Consider the following 24590-nt stretch of genomic DNA (forward strand, 5'->3'; position numbering starts at 1 on the left):
GAAAACAACGTAATGTAATGCATTTACTTTGACAGATTTGAAACGAATGAACCGGTTATAACGTCTCCCTGATCATGGGAACAAAGACACTTTGTACAATTTAGTGCTCAGTTTTCCTTTGAACTATGAGCAACTTTTTTTCAAATGAGACTGACAAACAGACTTACATATATTTTAAAATTTAATTTCAGGGTAGATAGCTGTAATATGCAATGCAGTTTGTAATCCATAATCAATATTCTGTTTATATGTTAGTAAAGAACCGTACGGCAATGAGAAATAAACAACCCAGCAAAATTCTTCTCATACTGGCCAGTTTGCAGCGCCACAGCCAAGCTCTCTATGTTCACACCATAAAATCAAGGGCTTTTGCCAACCGCACACTCCCACAGAATATCTGTTGCCTAGCAACCAGCCATGTACACGCGGGGAGGGGGGAGTGACTGTGCTCACGGTGTTCGGGTGGGGAGGGGGTAGAAAACACATTTTATATACCACCGAAAACAAGAGGATGTAGCCTGTCATCCCAAGCGAGCGAGGAGGTGGATATGGATGTAAAAGTGATGGGGATGCGGAGGCGGGAAGAAGACAGGGGCGTGAGGGAGTTTGTAGATGGCGTGAAGGGATGGAGAAGCATTTTGCAAGGATGGAAGTGTTTGACATTTGCGTCTGCATACATCTTTGGGGAATTTTAATCACATTCATTTTGTCCATTATTAAATAAATAAATGGTTTGGTACACAAAAACGTACTGATGATGCTATATTTAAGGTGTAATGTGAAACACATCCGAGGCGAGATGCGTGGCTTCCTGGCAGTGTATTGTTCATAATCAAAAGGATCATCTTTTGACATCCGTGGAAATACTGAATATGCCCTAAGGCACTTTTGAATGAAAGTTCATTCATCGTGGTCGATCTGTGTTATCTTACTATAGCAACACATCACCACCCCCGCCTCTGATACCCCATGCCCGGCACGGATGATGTGGGAGAAGAGAAAAATAATAGAAGGGTTTACTATAAAAGTGGACATAGTCTTGCATAGTCTACATCCATGATGAACACCACACTTGAAAGAAAACATAATAAAGTGATAGTTCACCTGAAATGAGAAATTCTGTCATCATTACACACCCTCTTGTCACTGCATGACTTCAAATTTTTCTGCACATCACAAAAGAAGAAAATTGGTAATGTAAGTCAATGGGTACATCAACATTCTTCGAAATATCTTCTATTGTGTTCTGCACAAGAGGGGGAGTCATTTTTGGGTGAACAATCCTTTTAACACATGGGATTCAAATATAGACACAGCCATAGCTGAACGGAATGTACAGTGTATTTTCATAGCACAAGAGCCTTTAAACAGTCCTTAAATATAGAAGTTTCAACATTTATACAAACGTTTATCCTGCGTGCAAAATGGATCGATTTTGGATGCATGGCACAATACAAAAAGTTGAAAAAGGTTATTTTTCAAAGAAGTTCAGATAAGAAAGCAAACGTATTTTGATAAAAGGGAATGTGCAGCATTTATTTAGAGCTCAATTTGTGTCCAAACTCCTTTATGGTGTCTGATGCTTTCTCTGCAGTTGTGCCTATAGCAGACTGTGTTTGTCTGGACGCCTCTTCAGCAGCTGTTTGTAAACACACACACCCACACATATGTAAAGACAGAGAGAGAGAGAGAGAAAGAGAGAGAGAGAGAGAGATCCTTTAGCGATGCATTTGCATATTCTTCATATGTAGGGTGCAACAAATTGAGAAAGCAACATTTTTTTATGATGTTACACAAAGACCAACAGTGTCGGTACATTAATGCTAAAATAATTATTGACTTTAAATGACGCACATTCGATGAATGAAAGAAAAACATGCGTGTTCACTCTTATGTATTCAGATATCCGTACAGACACTTATTGAGTTGTCTTTCCTCTCTTACCCATATTGGTGGTTTCTTTGGAGGATTCTGCCACCTGGTGCACGGCGTCTTGCGCAGCTTGAACTGAAATTATATTCATAAACATGCTGAATGTTTTTCACACATTGAAAAACAGAAACAGCAAGATCTCTAAAATAACAGCAAGTTTGATTTTGACTCTTTAACCAAAACCCAACAAAGCTCTTATGATTTTCTCCTCGTATGAGGTTTTTTCTAAACGAATGAAAAAGATCAACCTGATCAGTACCTGCACTGTCAGTGACGCCTTTAGTGGCTGACTGTGTGTTGTTCTTCAGACCCTCCAGAGACTTCTTAAAAGAAGCCATGATGCTGACCACATATACTCAATCTAACCGGCCCGGCGTAAAGGGGGCACTGGCATGGGGCCCTTAAATACCCTCCGATGCCAGGGGCACTAGATTCCTTTATGGTTACACATGCTAATCCATGAATGGTGCCTGGCTTATGCCGGTATGCCAGCTATGAGAGGTCGGGCATCGCTCTGAAACCATTCTGCTTGACTCAGCATGTCTGCAGAGCACAATGTTTGCTTCTGGAGACAGCCAGACATCCCGTTGATAAGAGAGGTGAGATAGGAGAGTATGGGAGACATTGTTCTCTTTGTTTGTCTCGATATCTTTCTGCAAGATGGCTTAAATATTGATGTTTTATCTACTATATGGAGACATATGAGATGTTTCTCCTGAGAAAAGGATTTTAATAAACCTGTATCTTTTATACAATATCAAATTATTGCAAAAGGAAAAATGTGTTTTGTTTGTTTTTATTTACAGAGGATACACTTGTCTTGAATGACAATATTGACATTTCCAGCATTGTAAAGCACATATTGACATCCATAAACATTTTCAAGAGACACTTACACTACCTTCAAAATCTCCAGTATACACAAACGCATACATACACACAAACAGATACAAATTGCCCAAATTCTAACAAATCGTCCACTGGAATGATATCACAAGCAACTATAAAGTTATAACGTATAAAACTCTTACTTCAAAAACATGAAATAAACAACTTGCTTTAATATTAAAGAAATAAAAAAAGAATTTCCCACAAACAGGCATAGCACACAGCTATATATAATATCATATTTACCCGAAGATATTTGAACCCCCAATATGCTATTGGAAGATCTGAAACATCTATTACGTATAGAAATGCAGATACACAAGTACAAAGAGTCACAATGGGGGGAGCAGCTCTCGTTTCATTGGGAGGGAGTCAAGGAAACGAGATAGAGCGCCCCCGGCAGTCAGCATAGAGCTACATCCAACACTTTACTGTCAGAACATGACATTTACAATATATCATATTAAAAGTATATATATCTGATAGGAAGAACATTTCTCGGCAGGATAACTGGAATATATTTATGTTTTTTTTCTTTTTTGTAACAGGGTTTATTGTGATTTAAGGTTTGTACTTGTTATTGATAGAAACTTTTTGTGCTGCTGGCTGTACTCGGACTTGGAATGTGTGGTTTACGCCTCTGGCTCATAATCTTGGTTGTCCTGTATGCAGAAACAGAAAGAGGACATTTTTTTAAAACAGCCTCGCTTGGCTACAAAGCTGCATTATTTGCTATTGATAAAATTATAACTGAACATAGAATTAAGTTAAGAATAAAAGGTTTATTTGTCACATGCATAACTATACCACAGTATGATATAGCACGAAATCCTTTGTATAATATTCTTCCCACAATATGCAATTTTAAAATAAACAAATGAAGAGAGTTAAAAGAATAAGAGAGTTGTGTGATATCCAAATAATAAACTGAGTTGAATGAAAATATATAGACATCAATATGAAATATCAAGCAAGTTAATGTATTATTTTAATAATAATACATTTAATAATAATTATTATTACGGTCGACTTTTTCTTTCCACCCATAAACTCTTCAATGCTGTTGCATTGTTGCAGTACCTTACTTCCCTCAGCAGACGGCGATTGATGCTTTCAGTTTGGACGGATCAGCCTCATCTCAATTATTTATTTCATTGATGTAATTTCACATCATTTTAGTTTATTTTAGTAAAATGACTTCACTTAAATCTCAAGTTACAGCTACCACATTATCGGACAGCTCTGTTTCACTCTGTTATAGAGAACAGACCTTAAAGATCTACTGGAAGAGCCCATCTCCTCAACATGGTAGGGGAGCCTACATCACTACCCACAATGCAACAGGGCTTATGATGTCGGCACCACTCCCATGTAGGCACATACAGGATGATAGTGAAGTAGCAAGACGGGGGGAGGGCGTTGGGTTTGGGGGGCTTGGAGGAAGAGGAGGACGTAGAAAAACACCACACAGGGAATCCCACCATATCAGTGTATAGCAATGACACATTTGAGACAATGTGTTAATAAATGCCTGGTGTTAGATTGAAATAGGAATCTTTGAGATGGTATAAGGGGTTTTATATTCTTTGATTAGAAATTATTTTATGTAATTATATAACAACACATTTTTTATGTTTTACATTTTTTAAATGCTGTGCATCATCAAGTTTTCCAGAGAGAGACAAATATATATCAGATGCCACACAAAAAGGAACATGTTAAATAAATAATACCTACAAATATAACTTGTATTATAAATATAGATAAATATGAATATTATTATCCGTTATAAAATTGATAAATAATAACATTACATGTAAATAACACAAACAACACTGTTGTTTAGGTGAAGTATTTGTGGGTGATTTCCCATACAAAATTAACCATGTTTATTTGCCAGATTGTCTACCGTTTATACACCACACTTCATTTTCATAAGGTTTTTGCCAAGTTGAGTTGTACTGATGCAAAGATTATGTTCTGACCTGCTGAGAGTCATCATATGTCTGTCCCTCAGGATCCCTGTGACCTTCACCCATTTGTTCCTCTGTGGCTTCCTGACCAAACTCAGGCTGTGGACACACATGAGAAAACCTTCACAAAAAAAAAAATCACAAAAACAACACAAGACTGCTCTACAACCTTAATACAACATCACAGAGTAAGTAATACTGTCACATGTCTGACTGTACTGTCTGTACAATGTATTAATGATGAATCTGCTGACGTTCTTTTGCTATGCATATTAAATGTGTTCATATATGAGCAATTCATTTTTTATCAAACTGCATTTCATAGCACGTAAGAGAAAGAGGAAGGAGTAAAGTAAGCGAGTGAGAGAGAACGAGAGAATTTCTCATTACCTACACAGAATTTATTTACAGTTCTGGGTCACTGAAAGGTTTATTTTTATCACAGTCATTTAGGTCATATTTCAGCCGCATACAATCCTAATATTACAACACATTGGATCAGAACCTTAATTTTAAAACAAAATTTAACAAAACGTAAACACAGCCAGATGGGTCCTTCTCGGGAAACGGTCCTTTGTGTAAGTACGACTTATTCTTAAAGTGGTCTTAAACTATTTTGCAAAGCTAAAATATTTAATATAGCCTAATAATAATAATTGGCTTCCTTTACCTAAGAACAGTTCACCCAAAAATAAAGATTCACTAAAAGTTACTCGCCCTCGAGTTGTTCCCAACCTGTATACACTTCTTTGCCCTGACGAACACCGAAAACGATATTTGAAAGAACGCTTGCAAGCAAACACTTCTTGGCCACCATTGACTACAATAGTAGGACAAATTACAAGGGTAGTCAAAAGTGCCCAAAACTGTTTGCTTTCCTACATTCTTCTGTTGTTTTGAACAAAGATATTTATCATGCAATTTTTCCTACTATTGTAGTCAATGGTGGCCAAGAAATGAAAAAACTTAAGGGCGAGTAAATTATGACTGAATTTTACTTTTTGGGTGAACAGTTCCTTAAAGGACCACAAAAAAAGAATTTTGAAGATTCAGATCATACGGAGGTTAACAAATAAAAAATAGTCAATTTTTACTGGCTGGTGAACTGTTTCTTTAAATGTGTTTGAACCAATTGGTTAAAATTAATGATGGCACTTAAAATCCTTTTTATGACATCATATTAAAAATGTAATTTGAAAGGATTTATAAATGGGAAATGTCACACTTTAAACAAAAACAGCAGGGTTAAAGATCTTCTGCATTTCACGCTAAACAACATCACAGCGACAGACACATTTTCCATAGAAAGACCAACAATAAATAAGACAGCAAAACATTTTCTTAAGCAACAAAACATAAATCACACAGTCCTATCCATCAACAGACACAGCACTGACCACCCACACAGTTTTTCACATGTTCCAAAACCGCTAAACTACACACATACACCAGCCATCTACACACACAGTCTCCATGTCGTGAACAGCTATACTTCACATTCACCGAGATAATACATTAACTGAATGCTTTAAAATAAATGCTAGTTACATCATGTTTCTTTTCTTGTCTCATGTGTGAAAGCAGGTCTTACATCAGCGGAACACATATGAACATAAAGCTAAGCTTTCTATTCTTCACTAATTGATTTATGAGATTATTGATTCACCACAAAGGATGAAATTAAATGAAAAACCTAGTGGGTAATATCCAAGGAGACCACACCTTAGGGACGCACTGAAATGAAAATCATTGGCCGAATCCGAATATAAATGAAACACTGAATACCGAACATAGATTTTCTTAGTTATATAGACGATTTTTTTCACTTTTGCATAAATTGAAGAGTCAAAATATGCTTTTTAGATTTTGTCTTTTCAATATAATACAATATTAAACTTAACTTAAACTTAAAAGCAGGCTAAATGAAAACAAAAACCCTCTCCCTTCTTGAATAGCATATATAAGGCATATAACCGAATGCTGAAAGAATGTACTGTCCTCTGTACCCTTACAACAAAACACTTATTAAAAGGGTCATTCAACAATATAAAATAAAAATATGAATAAACGAAAACTGGATTATTATAGACTACGCTGCAAAATTATTTACATCCATGCAAGCAATTCTGACCATTTCGGTTCACGCCTCTCCTCCAAACTCACAAAAGCTGACTGTCACTGTTCTCTCAGAAGGTGCACTCGTGGCCGGGATGCACAGAACATACTTTGACAAGTTGTTTAGTACAGGGAATTGTGTGCACGCGACCACTATAAGATGTCAAACGATACTGTCAGACCTCAAGTACACGAGTTACCGACCGGTAAAGACGATTTCATTCAGATATTTACTCCTGCGCAGCAAGTTGTGAGCTGTGTCTTTCTCTGACACTTCAAAATGCTCCACGCACTGCCGACACATTTGCTGCATATGCGTCTCTCTCTCTCTCTTCATATAAAACGTTGGCCCAACACCGAACATGCTTTTTTTGTTATCTTCGGCTGGATATTTTCGGTTCCTGAACATTCGGTGCATCCCTACTATCTCTACTACAAATATGATTCCAAAGTTTGTTTAAACTATGCATGAGTTTGAAGACCTCCTTCAAGTGCCATTGTGCATTTTTAAGTACCGTGCAATGTGTAATTGTGGACAGTGAGGTAGAGAGAGAGAGAGAGAGAGATGGGAGGTGGCTCAGCAGGACAGAACAGTAAGATATTTCCTGTGGGGTAAGCTGCCCTTCATCATATGAATATGTATTCTAATGTGAACGCGATTGTGTTAGAAGTTTACTGTTCTTTTATCAACATGTACTTCTCTGCTATGACAGACATTTGTATCGTCCATGTGCCATTAAAACACCTATAACCAATTCATCATATACAGTAAATTTTCATTATTGCCTACAAAACACCTTTCAGACGTTTATCACCTCACACTTCCTCATCTATTAATTTAAACTTGTCACAAATCTAAAATGAAACATTTCAGGAAAGGCTTGCTGACAATGAGATGAAAAACAGAACATACGTTCAGGTCAGTAGGGAACTCGTCCTTTTTCACCAGGCCCGTGGCCGCGGCGATATTTCCTGCCCCGGACATCACAGCTCCTCCCAGCTGAGACGCCTGCTCCTTTGTCTTCTCAGCCACTGATCGGAGATAAATCATGTCACATGTTTGACACTCGCACGACCCATTTTCAACACAGATATTGCACAGACATTCAGAATATAAAAAATAAAGTATTTCATATGACAGTATACATTTCAATATCTCAAACTGCACTATATACTTGCTTTAAATACAACGATAATAATATATAAATAATTGTGACAAACTGGGGTTTAGAAATAATGTACATTGATAAACAGGCCAGAAACTAATGATACAGGAAACATCCCGGTGAAATATCACCCAGGCACTGAACTATTTGTCTCGGTTCCACTTGGTGGCTGCGTGCCATGTCCTTTCTGCACTTTAAATGAGACGTATTCATTATTTACAGGACTAAGGGACAATTTGCAGAAATCACCTTACCTGACGTGACGCTGTCTTTGGTCTTGTTGCCTGAAAGCACATAAAGATTATACAGTTATTTACACAATCTATGAAATGCTGAAACAACTGAATAAGTCTTCTAATGCAACAGTGATAACGCTGGAAAGAGGTGCGTGACACAGACAGGTCGTAAGTAGATAGTCGATGTGAAATACGAGGGTGAAACTCCTAGTGCAGCTTGATTTAAAGGTTCACTGAAAAATCATTAAGAGTTAATTGAACCTGTACCTCAAAGTGATCACTGGAACAGGTCTGTTGGCGTGAAATAAAGCTCTTCAAAGGGAGAGAGTTACTATATAATATCAAATAGCACTTTCTAGATGTAGCAAATACATTAGTTTTGATAAAAAGGGGTGACTACATTTCTGAAAATATGTCTTGAAAAATGCTTTATAGAATATAATTTGTCTACTTACAGTACTACAAGGTGTTGTTGGTGTGTGCCAGGTTTTGCTCTACAGTTTATAACACTGTGTCTAGACCGGACGCAACCGCCGCGATGCGACACGGTTTGTTCTAATGGCATTGTTGCATGGCATCGCATCCAGTGTGGACAAAATGTTAACTTCTGGTTCTAGTGTGTTTCTAATGTATTTTGTCGTGTCGTGTTGAGTCTGGTGTAGACACGGTGTTAGACTTTTTAATTGATTTTAGTGTGTTGCTATGCAGTTTCTAGGATGTTGCTATGCAGTTGCTTATTGACCCATCTCAAAACATATTGGCACATATTCTTTCCTTTAAAATGGCTGGTGTTTCTCCTTCAACGAAACGCTATATGTGTTTCTACTGCATAGTATTATTTGCCAGGCTGCATCCAGGAAATCGTATCTGATGAAAGAGAAGGTTTTACCAAAGGTCCTTATCGTACTGATCTGATATCAATATTTAGTGATTTTAATACCTGTGTGAAGTCTCTCTTAACGCTTTTAATGCATTTTTATGCGTAGTTTTCCATAGTCTGGTAAGTGAATTGTCACATCGGTCTATATTCCTTATAATTGGAATAATAAAGATGGTGAAATCCATGCAAGAGGATCCGCGGTGTTTGTAGATAGAAATAGTTCATCCTAAAGTAATAAAAACATAACACTTCATTAAGTAAGGTCTTTATACCCCTAAATTGCATATAGGTCAATAGATCCCCCATAAAATTTGACACTGGTCCTTTAAAATAGAAAACTTGTGCACAGACAGATATGTTTTGGATGTCTGGACTCAAATGTATATTTCTGACACATTTCCGGACATCCATAATGCTGGAATTGCCCATGGCTAGATCTAATCCTCATACTTTAATTCAAATCGCCAACCCTATGATCATCAGTGCTAGCGACCCCTTGTTTAGCAAGCACCGCTAAATATACAAGGGGGATCCAAAAGCTCGATTTGCTGATGAGATCACAAGCACAGGAAACCACCAGGCAAATACATTTTAAATGGACAGGAAAAACGAGAGGCGTCAGATACATCGAGCCACTAAGCAGGGCCGATGTGTGTCTTCCTCTTGCTCCCTCCTCCACTGGGTTGGCGTTGCATGTGCGTGAGAGAGGGTGTGATTGCGCAGCTGCTGTCCAAGGTAAAAGGAGAACCTATGAGCAAACCGACACCCCTCCTCCATGCACTAACACACGTGCTCCCATAAGGCCACTCAAGCATAGCTTTCCAGGCCACTGTGAACATCCCGCACAAGCCCAACAATCTTGTATTTGCTGTTATCGTCTCAAGATTTTTCTACAGACAGGAAGATCTGCTATGTAAACCAACCACAGATGGGCCGACGAAATCTGGGCTAATTGTCTCTCCCTGGGATGCTGGTGACACAGATGTAAGATTGTAATGTGGACGGATTCAATTATTCATTTATATCAACTTAAAAAAAAAGTATGAATGAGAGTTGGCTGGTAACAATGTGCTGGCTGGAATGTTTGAAAGGGCGTCCAAATAGTCCAACGGCTCGATTACACCGGGTCAACAGACAAGATTAACTTCTCGTCTTACCGATCAAAGCATAGGACATCAAGCAGGCGGACCTTCAATAACGTCAGATGCTTGAAGAGATACAATACTATTCTCTCAGCTCAATATGGTATAACATTTTTGAAATTTAGTTTTTCTGTTTACATACTGAAAGCTCATTGACATGAGCAGTGTGCATGTATGTCCTATGAGCTCATGGAATTGTGTGACATGTGGCCCGTGCGGCTTTACTCCAACTCAACAGGAGGTCAGGGAGATGCTGGATCATCTCCAAAAGTCCACGATTGGGTTGTTGTTTCTCTCTCAAATGAGTGTGAACATTTAGAATAGCCTCAAATGAAAATACATTAGGCGTATTTTCTCAATGCACTGTCTATAGCATGTAATGCTATACTATAATCAATACCAGTCTAGAAAATGTAGCGCTTTTAATATTCTAGATGTTCAATCCATTGAAAATTAAACGGGACATTTCATTAAATGCACAAGTAAGGTCTTGCTTTTGTCTCTCCAAGAGATAAAATGAACTCCAATAAATATGTAATGAGGACTGTTGCAAAATACATTTTTATAGGAGAATATGCAGGCCAGTTATGATGCTGTTTACTTCACAACTTAGATACTTATTATTATGTGAGAAATAATGGATTTTAATTTGACCCAATGCAACACTACTTTGAAATACTATACAACAATTTGAAATGTAAAACAAAGATTAAGACATTCTTTTACACTTAGAAATCATGTTTGAAAATGACAATTTGTTTCTTTCAACATCAAGATGTTTTGTAAAGATATATATGGAATATGTTTTATACAGATCCATGATGTGATAATAACATATATATGTATATGTATATATATTCTCTATTGTTGTATTTAAAAATGTAATCACTCTGCACGCATATTAATTACATAAGAAATAAACATTTTAGATGTAGTCATACATAGCCTACCCAAATTTCAGCCCTTATTCAGAATCTAACATCTAAGAATAGTACTATGGAATAAACAGAGGCCAAACACTAGTCTACATTATGGCCTTTAAAATAAAGAAAAGATATGGCTCTTCAAGAAAACAAGTCCTCACTTCGAACCCCATACTGATGAAATGTATAAGCTCGAACGCATCTGCCACCAATGTAAATGTTTGAACCGTTTCATCAGGACGTGAAAAACGTAAGAGCCCCCACGTAGAACGTGAAACCCCGCCCAACATTCCAGCCAATCACAAAATTACACAATCGTGCCTTAACCTACACCGATGCTCACATAAGAACAAGTGAAGGAGACCGTAACCGCCTCCTGCACCGCAGGCTTCCCACTCGCAACGTGCGCACGCATCCTTCGTGATATGCATACTTATCATAAAATGCATTTTGCGATCTTACCCATAAACATCACGCCTTCCTTGGTCTTCTCTGCAGCCACAGCAACGCCTTCCTTGGTTTTCTCGGCGGCCGCTGCCATGCCTTCTTTAGCTTTGGAAAACCCCTTCATTAAAACATCCATCTTCGCCCCTCTGCATCCAAGAGAGCAACGAATCGATAGTTACAGTGAAAATGGGGATACTGTTACAGCTGTGTATGATAAATAGGGGTTAATGTGAAATAGAGAGCTTGTGTGTGCACAAGCTGAGTGTCTTAATTCCAGCCTGTCAATGCAACAATGAGGAGTCTAATTTCCCTGAAGATAAAACCCGTTATTCGCCCAGACATGCACAGAAGGAGATGGGAACGTTCACACCATCCGCTGACGTTAGTTCTTTAGCTTTAACAGCATGGGGACAATGCGTCCTAGAAATGGTTAATGCTCGAAAACTCATTCACTATTCCTTAACTGTAAATAAAATCCAAGTTGTTGTTATAGCGAGCACATATGGGATTTGAACACGTAACTGCATTACGGGAGGGATATTTTAAGATAATCAAATTATAGTGTACGGTTCTTTCTTTATAAACACTTTATAGACGGCATTGCTATAATAAAAGCGAGGTGTTCAGATTTCGTGCTAGATTTAATTTCATTATAAAATATGGAACCTGTCCTTGCACAATATGGTGTCACCTCTCCTGTCCAAGAGGTAGACACGACTCGGATTCAATTGAATCATGAAGTGCAACAATTGCCTGTTTCCTTAACGAGTTACCTACACATTCAGCTATAGGCTAATTTTTTAATTTCCACCCAAGAAAACAAAACCTCGTTTCCGTCGGCGGCTTGTGCACGGGGCTTTTAAAATGCCCTTTTCTGCTCACCGTCAGTATTTTCACACGTCGGGCTATCATGTTCATACAAAACACTTGCATTTAATGTCGTTATATCGATTGAAAAACGTACCTTTGAAAGCACCGTCTTTGTCCTTATGGTTCAATTGCGTAGTAGATTGAAATATCGTTGAAGGAAATGTTACACTACGCTCTTGAGGTGGGCCTTCCTCTAGATGCTTCCAGCCAATGAGGATGAGGGGATGAAACGCTCGCCTTAGCTCATGTATTGATCATGGGGGTGAGAGAGACTCAGCTATAATGGCGATGACCAAGTGCGTAGAGTTACGTGTTCTGCATCTAATGATAACAGTGAAAAAGGAAAGGATATACTTACGTGTCAAATCTACTTTTTTCTTTTATTCATTGTACTTACCCTTATATTGACATAGGACGTGTGACATATTTCCTTACACAAAGCGATGTATAAAAAGGAAACAGGGTCTGTCTGTCTGTCTATCTATCTATCGGTCTATCGATCTAACCTACCTACCTTCCTACTAGAAACTACAAACACGTGAATAGACATTAACCAAACACATCGGGAGTAAAACGGTCTATCCGCATGTTTTTGCTATCGTGTTTTGTCACAGATCCTACACTGATAAGAATTCATGTAAAATGCTGTCAGATTAGTAACGATCCTAAAAGACCAGTGAACATTTAAGGTTGCCCATGCATATCATTTTCTTATTACCTGCAGATGGGGAACATAATCTCCCCCGTATATCTGCCTGAAGTGGGCGCGTCGTGACATCTGGCTCTGAAAGTCAATCGAACGGTTTCAGTGACCAATTGATTTTGTCCTCCAAGACAAGCACACCGAAACCTTGTAAAGATCAGTTCCAGCTGGTGATTCAAAAGTTTCCATGATCAATTATTACCTCTTTTCATTTATGTGCACCATATATAATGATACAAAAGAAAAATGTTTAAATTCATGCTTGGGATTGTTATTTTCAACTGGGTATTATTAATTCTTTTCGATTGGGGGTTATTTTCATTGAGCATTAACAACTAGGACTACCTGCAGACAAGATAAGGCCATGAAGCAAAGCCTTTTCTTTGCCTCATCTGCCATCTGGTGTTTAATTACAAGTATAGCACTGTTTCTGTTATTCAGGCTTCGTTGGTTGAGATATGAGTTCAGACGCCAGCGGATTACAGAAGGACGAATTTCAGCACCATGGACAGCAACATGTTTACGCAAGCGTAGGCGCACGTGTCCTATGATGCAATTTTCGACTGATTTGGTAACAACATTAGCAAAGGGAAGTCATGCTCTGGTCTGCATATATGTAGATACATTAAACATTAGTAAAAACAAACATACATTTGACCGAAATTTGACATAGTTTCCTCACAAACAATGTGAGATTCGAACCGACAACGAGGCATGGAAATTAGGGACACCAAGTTCGAATCTTAGCCTGATATGTTTTGCACTGCACATTATTGACATATTTGTTTTTTAAACAAGAAGTTTGGTCGGAACATATCCAACGGTTTCTATGTATATGTGTAAGTGTACACTTTAGCATATAGACATCTTCGGATGATGTAAACAACAAGGTTCAATACTGGTCCAGAAGAACTTCCTGTTTCAGTTACACTGACGTTTGATCAAAACACAACCAACAGTATATTTTTAACTGATTTAAAATGTTAGACACATTTAAACTTATTTAAGAAAATATCTGAGAGATTAAAATCAATAATAAATAAAAACTGAAAACGCAAGTGCTTCCGGACAAGTGTTTACATCTTGCCAACTGGTGCCTATAGATGGCTTAAAAGCTATAACAAACACAAACAAAACTCTACAAAACAAAAGTTCATTTTATGGGGATTCAGAAAAAAATTCTTTAGTGGACCAATCTCATACCGACAGACACGTTGCTTTTCTGAATAAACATTTACTTACTGCTCAGTGGTTGCCGCATAAAACCTTGTTCAGACTTTGGAAGATAAGCCTGAAGCCCCTTGATAGAAGTGCAATATCTGGGAACAGGAAATTCCCATATCAGGCAGTGTGGTTATGACAAAGGCTGTATTGAAGTCTCTCCCCACTAATGCATTAAAAATGAACGATGGGCTTCAAATGGACTTTTCTGCCTCCTCTACCATCGCTTTAATTATCTGATGCACAGTGAAATGGTAACATGCAATTACTACACCAGGATTGTAATTTCTATAGAGCAGGGTGCAAGCAGTACCAGGGTCAATCTTTAATTCCCAAAGGACACACAAACTGATAAAATGTGCACGGCAAAATGTCTGGCAAAATGTAAAGCTGTGTAACCTGATGCAGACAGATTTAGTCACTTTTTCAACTTGACTCAAACCTGTTCATTTAAATGACTGTAAACATAAAGCACATTTTTAGGGCACTCCACAAATCATTTTTTCAGATATTTAAACAATTTTAGTGAGGTATTTCTTATTGTTTTGACGTTGATGTACAGCCTCAGGCATTTCTATCTTAGGTACTGATCTTTAATGCATCCTGACTCTCATTCTTCATTTTCTGATCTCTTCCTCCTTACAGGCCTCCACGGAAAACTTCTCAACTTCTTTTATAGCTTTCAACTGATTAACTGAAAGAATAACCAAACTGAACATGACGCCTCAAGCTTGTCCATTTCAACCTAACGATTCTTTATGGTCCAATGTATTACCCCAAGATCCAAATAGAATCTATTATAAGGCTTCTGACTTTGTTTTTCCCTCCATTGCTTTTGTTTAGGAATTCACAGCCTGGAACGTTTCTGGCCTTTAGAACTCTTTAACACTCCATATTACAAGTGTTGCTCTACTGTATGGACTTAACTGTTTTAGCCCTATACTGTTTGTTTGTTACCATGGTAAAATAGAGTACTCTAGGTACGCAAGGCTGACTCCCTCACACATAAAACAATGTGTATCACTTGAGCCTGTTTGCATTAAAATGCTTAAACTGTTTGTAGACCTTGCAAAAGATTTACACAGATCACACGAGCATTGTTTATTTTATTTACTTTACTGATATCTGAACCAGGGTAGCAGCAAGCGAAAATGCATGATGTAGATAATACAAATCAGACAATTATTTTTGAACATTAATAGAAAATATTTTTGGAAATCCTGTCACCAATTAACAAAAACAATTATTTGATAATTTACCTGTTTAACGTTTCTTGTAGAATGTTGGTAACCAAACATTCGCTGTAGGTATTGCACTGAGATTCTCAAAATATCTTCTTTTGTGTTCTCCTGAACACATGAGTGACAGAACAAAAAATTTTTGTCAAGTATCCCTTCATGACAAAGCTGTTTCACGCAAGACCACTGGATGGAGGCAGATACTACATTTTCAGAGCAACCGTATCTGTTCAACAGTTGCAAAACTGAATCAGGAAACCATGCAAACCCAAATTAACATGTGACATTAAATGGATATGTGTGCATTTTTTTATATTCAGTTTCTGTATAAGTTCACAGGACTGGCTATATGTTAAATGATTCTGTCCTAAATATGTTGTTATGTAAACTAATTACTGTTGGCTTGGTACCAACACATTGGCTGCCATTTATGTTAATGTTGGTCGCAATTACGTTACATAATATGCTTATGAAGTACATAGAAATAAAAACAAGAAATAAAAGACAATGGCATAGAGAGGAGCAGAGAGATATTATGATGGGGACACTGTCTTATGCCAAACCAATTCTCTCTCTCTCCCTCTCTGTAAACCACTGCATTGCATTTCACTGCACCATCGATTTTACCATATAAATATAAGTAAATATCTCCAACATCTACCACACAAGCCACCTGTCATCAGTGCGTCTCTATTAGTGTGCAAATGTCATGCATGTGCTCAATCGACAGCACTGCATCGGTGAAGTACTTATGAACATCAAGAGACAAGCCTCACAAGGGTTTCCACACGCAGGCTGCGTTTGCGAAAGTGGAGCTACTTAAGACATCTGCTCGCTGTGATTGGGTCTTCGACTCTGTGTTCGCAAACAAGTCTCCACAATGAATGCAAACCCAGGACTCATGGAGAGATAGTGTTAGCTCTTTGTGAATGTTATTAGTATGCTAATAACAAACTGAATTTTCCCACAGGAAAAATGACTGTAACAAAAAATGACTTGGCATTGGATTATGAAATAACAGGTAGCACCTCACCCCTGCACTGCAGGTATGCCCAGCAGAGGGCAATCTATCTACATGCTCTTATTTCACTGAGATATGGCGCAGCTGACAAAAGTATTAATGCAGAATGTATGGTTTTATCTGTGGAGAAACTCTCACTTGGGAAAAGCTTTTGTTTAACTAATGCATTCTAAATCAACCACTCAAAGTGGTTCAGAAAGAGAGCGTGAACATATAGACATACGTATAAGAAACAATATACTTTAAAACAATACAACACTCTAAAAGTGCTACATAAGTAAACTTGAATTGATTGAAGAATTAATAGAATAATAAAAAATGAACATTTACCTAAAAGTAATTTTTACATTACATTTAACATGATGTGTGGTCACAGCTGAGCTGTAAACGCAAGTGCGTATTGGGTTGAAGTAAGGGGAGATCTGTTTTACTGTGATGAGTCAAAGGGGAACTTGCGAACAAGGATATAATTTGCACTAGAAAGATTTTCCCTCCCAGAAAGTCACGTTTTAATAATTGGTCTTCAGATTTGTCATTCAGGTTTTTAAGTTAAGAGATCAAAAGCGTTGTTTTTTTTTTAGTGACAATAAACTATCAAACACAATTTTAAACCAAATGAGAAGGCATCACGTCCCCGTGTTCGGAGATGTAGAATAACGCTATACTGTATCTGTCTCTACTCTTTGCATTCTCTGGTTCAAGACCTCCCTGTGTGTTTCAGATTCCCATTCAGTATTCATGCGTGTCCAAGGTAAAACAGAGATGCATACGAACATCTCCATGCATAATAATCTTTCATTCTGGCTTCGCTTTGAAATGAAGCACTTGCACTTGTGTTTTGTTTAGCCAGTTGGGTCACAACTCATGATTTACAAGTAGAAGGTGTATGTTAAACAAATGATTTCTCAGCTCATTCCCCACACAGCCAGCGGGACAGAACATTTCGAATGACTTCTGGAGACAGCTGTGGCTTTGAAGTACGACAAATAAGTATCAGGCAACCGGCGAGCAGAGAATTGCTCACCATATTATATTCTGCGACTAGGGGCTGCTAAGCTAATGAGTTTGCATGTCTATCTTCTTAGGTTCATTCCCTCTTTTGTGTCCGGGCCTTTGAGGACCTGATGTGCCAGGCATTGTTATACTCTTCCCATTGTCACCTCTTTTAGTGGGAATATAGGGAATCCTGATGCAAGACTTTTCGCATGAGAAACAAAGTCTGACCTCAGAAAGTTGTGCATTTTAAATATTGTGTAAAACAATGAAGAAATACTGCTAGAAACACTGCTTTGTAGTCAGCAACGAGGCATTGTGGGTAGCATGCATGCTTCTGACATAAATGAGGAGATGTTGCTCCACAGAGACCTGGGTTTGAGCCCTTTCTCTTTCCTTTCAGTTCTATATCGTCCTATAATTTAAAGGCTAAAAAGACTATATCAAGTGCTCTCAAGGGATAAGGAGGCACTTATACAAGGTCTTACGTTCAACTTCAAGTCATGAAACATGCATCAGAACAGTGCCTGCTACACTTGCCTTTCTTATTAGTAGTGTTATACTTAAAACACCTTCCTCACCCTGTTCTAAGCTCCTTTATGAGGCTATTGTGCCTTTTACTATACGTGACTATGAGCCGGGTATTCTTCACTTGGTAATCCTGAAGACGACAGCTATTTTCAAAGCTCCTTTGCCAAAGCAGTGGACTCAGAGACGCTTAATGTGATCAGATTCACAAAAAAGAGCTTGAAGGGGTGGGATTTAGAGGAGGAATCACAGAATGTTAAAGGTCTCAAGAGGAGATCTTCCAGCGGCTAGCACCTTCGGGCACATCACATTGACACTGATCCAGTGTTCACAAAATGAGAAATGATGTGTGTTTTTCCTCTACGGTGAGGGTGACTTCCAGTGTTTTCTTTCTGTTGTGATCGCATGTGTGTATGATGCATTGTGGAGACCAAAATTTAGCTTTAACTACAGAATTATATTCTGTGTATTTTACATGTCCCTGTTGAAAAAAATTCATATTTTGGTTTGGTAGACTTTGAAGCCTGGTAGCTGGTTTGTGCTGGTTTAAGCTGGTCCTTAGCTGGTCATGTGCTGTTGACCAGCTAAAAACATCACACGACCAGCTTAAACCTTACAATGAAAATTGTAAAAAGCGCTATATAAATAAAGTTGACTTGACAAACCAGCTACCATGCTTCAAAACCTACCTGACCAGCATATGCTGTGTTTTTCACTTTGCACAAAAATATTGCAAATTATAGTTTCAGTTGAATAATTTAAGTAAATAAAATTAGGTATATAGTACATTTGTAATGTAACTTAAATTGTATTAAATACATTTGTGTTATGTACTTGAGCTGGCATGGATTGATGATATATGTTAGCGCAGCAAGCCTTAGGCTCTCTGGGTGCTCAACTGGCAAAGCTTAACACTTGTAATTGCAAGGTCATGTTTGATTCTTAAATAATGCACATACAGGTTGAAGGTGCGGTGTGTAATTTTTGGAGGATCTATTGACAGAAATGCAAATCATATTCATTACTATGTCATAGCAATTTGTATAAAGATCTAGACAATTGTAACTAAAATGCAGAAGCATTTCTACCGTAGCCCTAAATAGACAAACTGCTCAGAGACCGTTTTGTTAATATGTAATCTAATTCGGCAAAGAAGCGAAAATGTGACGACATCGTAGTCAGCTTAATTTCATAAACTGGACTTTTAAATGTATAGTTCTTCCATAGTTTAAAGGCAGAAGGGGAATCTGACTTGTACACAACAGGAGTAACATTCAACATACATTTTTTCATGGTGCTGAAACTTCCAGTTTATTTCTTTAATGGTTTCTAATTAAGCCTAAAATGAAACCAACGCCAGCCAAGAAGTGAATTTAAACAGAACATACATTTGCCATACAACATACAATTCATTCAATTTAATTCAATACAATATCATCTACTGATGTTTATTCACAGGACTGTGCATGTGGAACGGCACATGGTTCTTTTTTTCGGCCATCTGTAGTTTGCGCCTGTTTAAAAACATACTTTCCCTCTAAGCAGGCAGCCGACTTATTTGCTGAGTTTGTGGTTGATGTAAGAGGGTCTCATACAGCATAATGAAGCTTTTTTATAGCAGATCTGCCAAACATCAGCAAAGCAGCCCACCGTGGTTTGTGTAGAGCTGCTTTCTGGTTTAGACTTCAGCCTTGTCCATTCCTATTTATTTAACCATTAAGGCCTCAGAAGAGACCACAGGGAAATGAAATAAACTCCAAGTCAGCGCTTCGTCACCGTACCGTCTCCTTGTGCCTCTGATCTGCCACATTTGTGCAAATTCAGGCTACTTTAACTGTCCTGAAGGCAGACCCTCCAAAAAACGAATTAGCTTATTTTCCTCTCGTTTAAACAATGTATTCTTGACCCTTCAAGGGCTTTTGAGACTACCTGTACCTTCGGTACCACTCTTAGAGTATGTTTACTTTACTTAGACATTGCAATCTAATATTAGCTGTTAAACAGCAGATTTCCTTCAAGTATCATTAGGCTTACAGTGTGAAATAGAAAAGCATGCACCTGATGCCCACGAGACACAAGTAAAGCAAATCATATGATCTAGCGTACACAGACACTCGCACACTCTCGCACCTCAGACAACACATATGCAATCAAGTCTCCCGGTGGCTGTGGTTATCAACATTTCAAGTTAACCACCGATGTCATTGATCAAAAAGCCAATTGTAGTTCTTATATTGTGCCAGAGGAGATTGCTAAATTACTTTGCAAGGTGTACCCACTTGGTAAACATACCTGTGTGATCCTTTAGAGCGAGCGGAGATTATCAAGACTGAAAGCCACAATTTTGAGGGATTATTCTTGGCGACCTTGTTTCGCATTTGAAAGGCAATGGGAAACACGGCAATGGGCTATTATGCTCACCTTTACTTTGATTATATACAGAATATTCTGGAACTACCTAGCACCACAATCAATTTCCTTATCGATATCCCTGGTCGTCTGGTAAAGTCCATCTGTAGCAGAACCCTAATGGACCCACAGAGATTGTTTCTGGCTCTTAATCACGCCATCCCCACTCCATTAAAGAGACGCAATATCATGCCCTCATTCTCATCAATAATACAGGGGAGGATTTGACAAAGTTACCTTATTCCTTCTGCCAGAGTCAGTCTCAGGAGTATCTGTGACCTCTGCTGAAATATTTACAGATTTTTCAATGTACTTCCAAAAGCCAAGAGCATACTGGCTAATGAGACCCTCTCTGTGATTCAAATATTGATGTTGTTTAGTCACAAATTAACGGATATTTGGTTTGCGTTTAGGAAATGCACAATGATTTCGATATCAATTTACCAGAAAAAAACTAAGGCTTTTAGTTAACATGTTTTACAGTTCACACTTATTGAAATGCATTAAACAGACAGGAACAATAACTAATTATTATTTAGCTATTGTGATGGCAATAAGGTTAACAGACACGTTTCTTTTTGCCATTGTACAATCAGCATCAAACACAGACATTGATGACCTTCCAAAATGAGATAACTCTGTCAAAAATCATGTTTTTGATTGTGCATTCCAATGAATTTCAATCAAACTACAGTTGGTTTGTTTTGATTTAAGTCATAATAACTAAAAAAATACAACTAACTAGCACAAGAAAACATGATTACAAAATAAAAACGTAAAAGAAGAAAAATCTCATTTTGGAACCAAACTCTTCATATTTAGGTCCACCTCTGTTTTTAAAACCCTAGCTTATATGCAACATTCCTGCAAAAAATATTAATAACACAAGTGATTGCTAGAACTTATATTTGATGTGAAGATTTTCTTCTATGTTTACTTCTAAAACAGTTGCATCACTTGCTTGAAAGCAGTAACACCCTTGAGGTTTTGTTTTATCAATATTCACAACTAAGATATCTGCAACAGTCCCCGTTGGCTTTTGACTGTGAATAAAAATAATAATATGTTTAAGTATGAAGATTGCCATGAGGATGATGTGTGTCAAAGGCTGTATTTGCAGTATTATTACACCATACGGGGCGAGGTGTTAATAATTGTTTCTAATTCGAGTATGCTCACTGTAATTTTAAACCGTTTCACACTGGACAGGCTTCTCCGACTTTATCTCTGTGTTAAGTTAATTTATAACTACAAAGCTGGCAGTTGAGTTTTAGAGAGCAATTTTAATCAATACAAAAATGCATAAGCAAGATTACTTATGATGAATCTGTTTACAAACCAGACACGAATCTCAAATCGATCTGAATCAAGGAGGTTGCCCTCTAGAGGGACATCGAGCCAGTGGGTTGGACTCATCCTCTGACCACAGCTCTACTCTTGGATCACAAACACAGACAAACCCAGCCTGGAATTGAATGACTTGCCAAGCACTGCAAACTTAGTGGAGTAATAATCCTCTGTCCAGAGTTTGGCTTTGCATAAAAATGAGGCGAACTCCAGCGCCATGTTTCTTCATTGTTATCAGATCTTTGGCAGTCCCCGAGCAGTTGGACTGCAGTATAGTCACACACTGACGTTCCTGGTGGTGTCTTCAGCTCAGGCAGAGTTCCAGGGATACGTTCTTCAAGAACACCCCTGGCTCCTGCTCCCTCAAAATCTGGCAGCACAGTGCTGATGGTTGAAGCTCTTATGATGTTTGCTGAATGTCAACGAAAACCACACAGCAGTGCTACAGCAAATGAAGCAGAAACCTTGTTTGCTGAGATGGTTTATTTAGGGAATATTTATAAGGTGAATGTACCAGAACTAGGCATTAACATTTTCTTTCTCATCTGCGTTGCATTCAGAGTTGTGCCTTGAGACTTTGGCGGAAAGCACTAAATAACGAGCAATTTATTCAACTGTTTCTATCGTGTATTTCCCTTGCAAATGACCATAAAATCAATGCTCTCATTTAACAAGCAAAGAGCCAGTGCTGTGAAGAAATAAGGCTACAGTTACCGGGAAAAGTCTATCATTCAGAGTACAAAAGTAATCATTATTTTTATTTATTATTTATTTTATTTATTTAGGGAACAGTTTGTGGTACACAAAACTCTAAATCTTTCTGAAAGTCTGTGACAAAGACTAAATCATGTATGTACCCTCAAGGTGACACAACGCAATATTTAGCCGTAAACATGCTAACATATAATTTTAGCTTGCTGGCCTTCAGCTTCCTTGTCTAAACAACATGTCTTTTAGAGTTATTTTAATTAAACATATCTAGGATTTTGTTGTCTATAAATTCATTCAAAGTTATTTCAATGCGGTAAGTAATGTTTATAAAAATAGACTGACCATGAAAAAAGCGTTTACGCAGACGCACATCCTTATATCCAATTTGCTTTCGCGGTACTTTGATGTCACAAGTCACTTTGGTTGCAATTCGCAACCTCGTCGCTAGATTTAACTGACTGGACCTTTAAGGAAAAATATATATCAGCTGACATTCTCGCCCAATGAGCATTCAAGCTGTGTCGTCAGCAAGTATTTCGCACATCGCCCTTCATAAACGCAGTCGGCGAAATCAATTGCGCGCTGCGCACGCCTGCGGATTTCGGCCGGGCCGCCGCGAGAGTTTTTTGGCACACGTCAGCGTGACATCAGATCAAGGCAAACGTAACTCGGACACATTTCTAACCGGCATGCACCTTGCCCTGATCACCGAAGATCGCAGAATTCATCTCAAACAAGCCGATTAACACAACATATTTCTCTGTCTGATATTTCACCTGTGTTTTAACTTGCGTAACCTTATATGTTTTGCCTATAGCCAATGTTTTCTTGTACAGCTGATTTGTAACAATGAAAATTGTAAAAAGCGCTATGTAAATAAAGCCGACTCGACTCGACTTGTTTGTTTCGTAAAATTTGGTTAGACATTAAATGACTTATGATGACTGCCCACAAACATGGTTGTCTTTTATTTCTTAATATACAGTTAAATCAGTTATAGACACTGCTATATGAGTTTACTTTCAGACCAACACCCCCTAGTGGCGAAATGTCGTCGAGTTTTGAAACAGTTATGACGTAACGAAGCCTCGCTTGCTAAAAATCACGTGATTTAGACAGTTCGATTCGCGCTTCGAAGCGCTGATTCGATACAAATGATTCGACAAGGGGGTTCGAAGCTTCATGAAGCCTGTTTCGAAAGCGCCCATCACTACTTCAGGCTATGCTCGCGTCAAGTGGTTCAAAATACAGGTAGGCCTATGGTTTTTACTTAGATTTCACATGTGTTCATGTCCACTTCTGACACGAACGATACATTGTGTGTTAAAATTGACGCATTTTTAGACAGTGAAACCAAGCGTTTAAGGGTCCATCTTCTCTTGAATGTTTACTTGTTTAACAATTTAGATGTTGAGTTGTGTGGTTTGAGTCTAGAGTTGGTTTAATCATAAAGATACAGGGAATTTAAGTAAGTAATCATTGGTATTGTATTTTAGTGTTATTTTTCTTACATGTTTTATTGCAGTGTTTATTTTCTTTTACCAAATCTGTTAACATAAATTTTCTGGTGGTAATGCAGATTATGCGCATAATCTGATTCTCTATAAATGTGTGTAAATATTGTAACTCTGTGGTAAATTTAGGGCTTTCAACATTGCTGAACGAAAATAATGTCTATCATTGGATGGATGTTGTACGTGCATCCAGATTTTACTGTCGTTCATAATGTGTGTGAGTTTCCTTGTCATCTATGCAGTGCTTTCAGTTGGTTCAGAATGCACGGCCAGTGACTGTAACCAGAAATAGATACAGTTTTTCTTTTGTGATGACACGGGTTCCAATTTAAC

General features: G+C 38.0%; 2 protein-coding genes across 4 annotated transcripts; both read right to left on the reverse strand.

The window, feature by feature from the left end:
* Nucleotides 1-11: 11 nt before the first annotated feature.
* Nucleotides 12-2397, reverse strand: adirf (adipogenesis regulatory factor). Of its 2 annotated transcripts, XR_013787904.1 has the most exons (4): nucleotides 2192-2397; nucleotides 1945-2007; nucleotides 1105-1639; nucleotides 12-959 (listed from the first exon to the last, which is right to left on the reverse strand). XR_013787904.1 is itself a non-coding variant. In XM_079479552.1 (3 exons), the coding sequence occupies exons 1-3, from the start codon at nucleotides 2268-2270 to the stop codon at nucleotides 1536-1538; spliced, it is 246 nt and encodes an 81-aa protein (XP_079335678.1). In that variant the 5' UTR covers nucleotides 2271-2397; the 3' UTR covers nucleotides 12-1535. The 2 variants fall into 2 exon arrangements, 1 of the variants encoding a protein (XP_079335678.1); XM_079479552.1 differs by having other exon boundaries at nucleotides 12-1639.
* Nucleotides 2398-2647: 250 nt separating this feature from the next.
* sncb (synuclein, beta) lies at nucleotides 2648-23183 on the reverse strand. 2 transcript variants are annotated; one of them, XM_079480635.1, is made up of 7 exons: nucleotides 23086-23183; nucleotides 12667-12893; nucleotides 11718-11848; nucleotides 8329-8358; nucleotides 7822-7940; nucleotides 4806-4892; nucleotides 2648-3482 (listed from the first exon to the last, which is right to left on the reverse strand). In XM_079480635.1, exons 3-7 carry the CDS (start codon nucleotides 11836-11838, stop codon nucleotides 3453-3455), a joined length of 387 nt encoding a protein of 128 aa, XP_079336761.1. In that variant the 5' UTR covers nucleotides 11839-11848; nucleotides 12667-12893; nucleotides 23086-23183; the 3' UTR covers nucleotides 2648-3452. The 2 variants fall into 2 exon arrangements, with proteins under 2 accessions (XP_079336761.1, XP_079336760.1); XM_079480634.1 differs by lacking the exon at nucleotides 23086-23183 and adding an exon at nucleotides 12970-13092.
* Nucleotides 23184-24590: the final 1407 nt, after the last annotated feature.

The sequence above is a fragment of the Barbatula barbatula genome (assembly GCF_947034865.1).
Source record: "Barbatula barbatula genome assembly, chromosome: 18".
In the NCBI taxonomy this organism is placed as follows: Eukaryota; Metazoa; Chordata; class Actinopteri; order Cypriniformes; family Nemacheilidae; genus Barbatula; species Barbatula barbatula.

What these genes read in the sequence shown, in the direction of transcription:
- adirf (XM_079479552.1), bottom strand. Translation starts at nt 2,270, where the DNA reads ATGGCTTCTTTTAAGAAGTCTCTGGAGGGTCTGAAGAACAACACACAG. An exon ending in AGGCGTCACTGACAGTGCAG is followed by an intron (nt 2,008 to 2,191) that starts GTACTGATCAGG and finishes ATATAATTTCAG; the next exon opens with TTCAAGCTGCGCAAGACGCC. An exon ending in CAAAGAAACCACCAATATGG is followed by an intron (nt 1,640 to 1,944) that starts GTAAGAGAGGAA and finishes GTTTACAAACAG; the next exon opens with CTGCTGAAGAGGCGTCCAGA.
- sncb (XM_079480635.1), bottom strand. Translation starts at nt 11,838, where the DNA reads ATGGATGTTTTAATGAAGGGGTTTTCCAAAGCTAAAGAAGGCATGGCA. An exon ending in CAAAGACAGCGTCACGTCAG is followed by an intron (nt 7,941 to 8,328) that starts GTAAGGTGATTT and finishes ATCTCCGATCAG; the next exon opens with TGGCTGAGAAGACAAAGGAG. An exon ending in AGTTCCCTACTGACCTGAAC is followed by an intron (nt 4,893 to 7,821) that starts GTATGTTCTGTT and finishes GTGTGTCCACAG; the next exon opens with CCTGAGTTTGGTCAGGAAGC.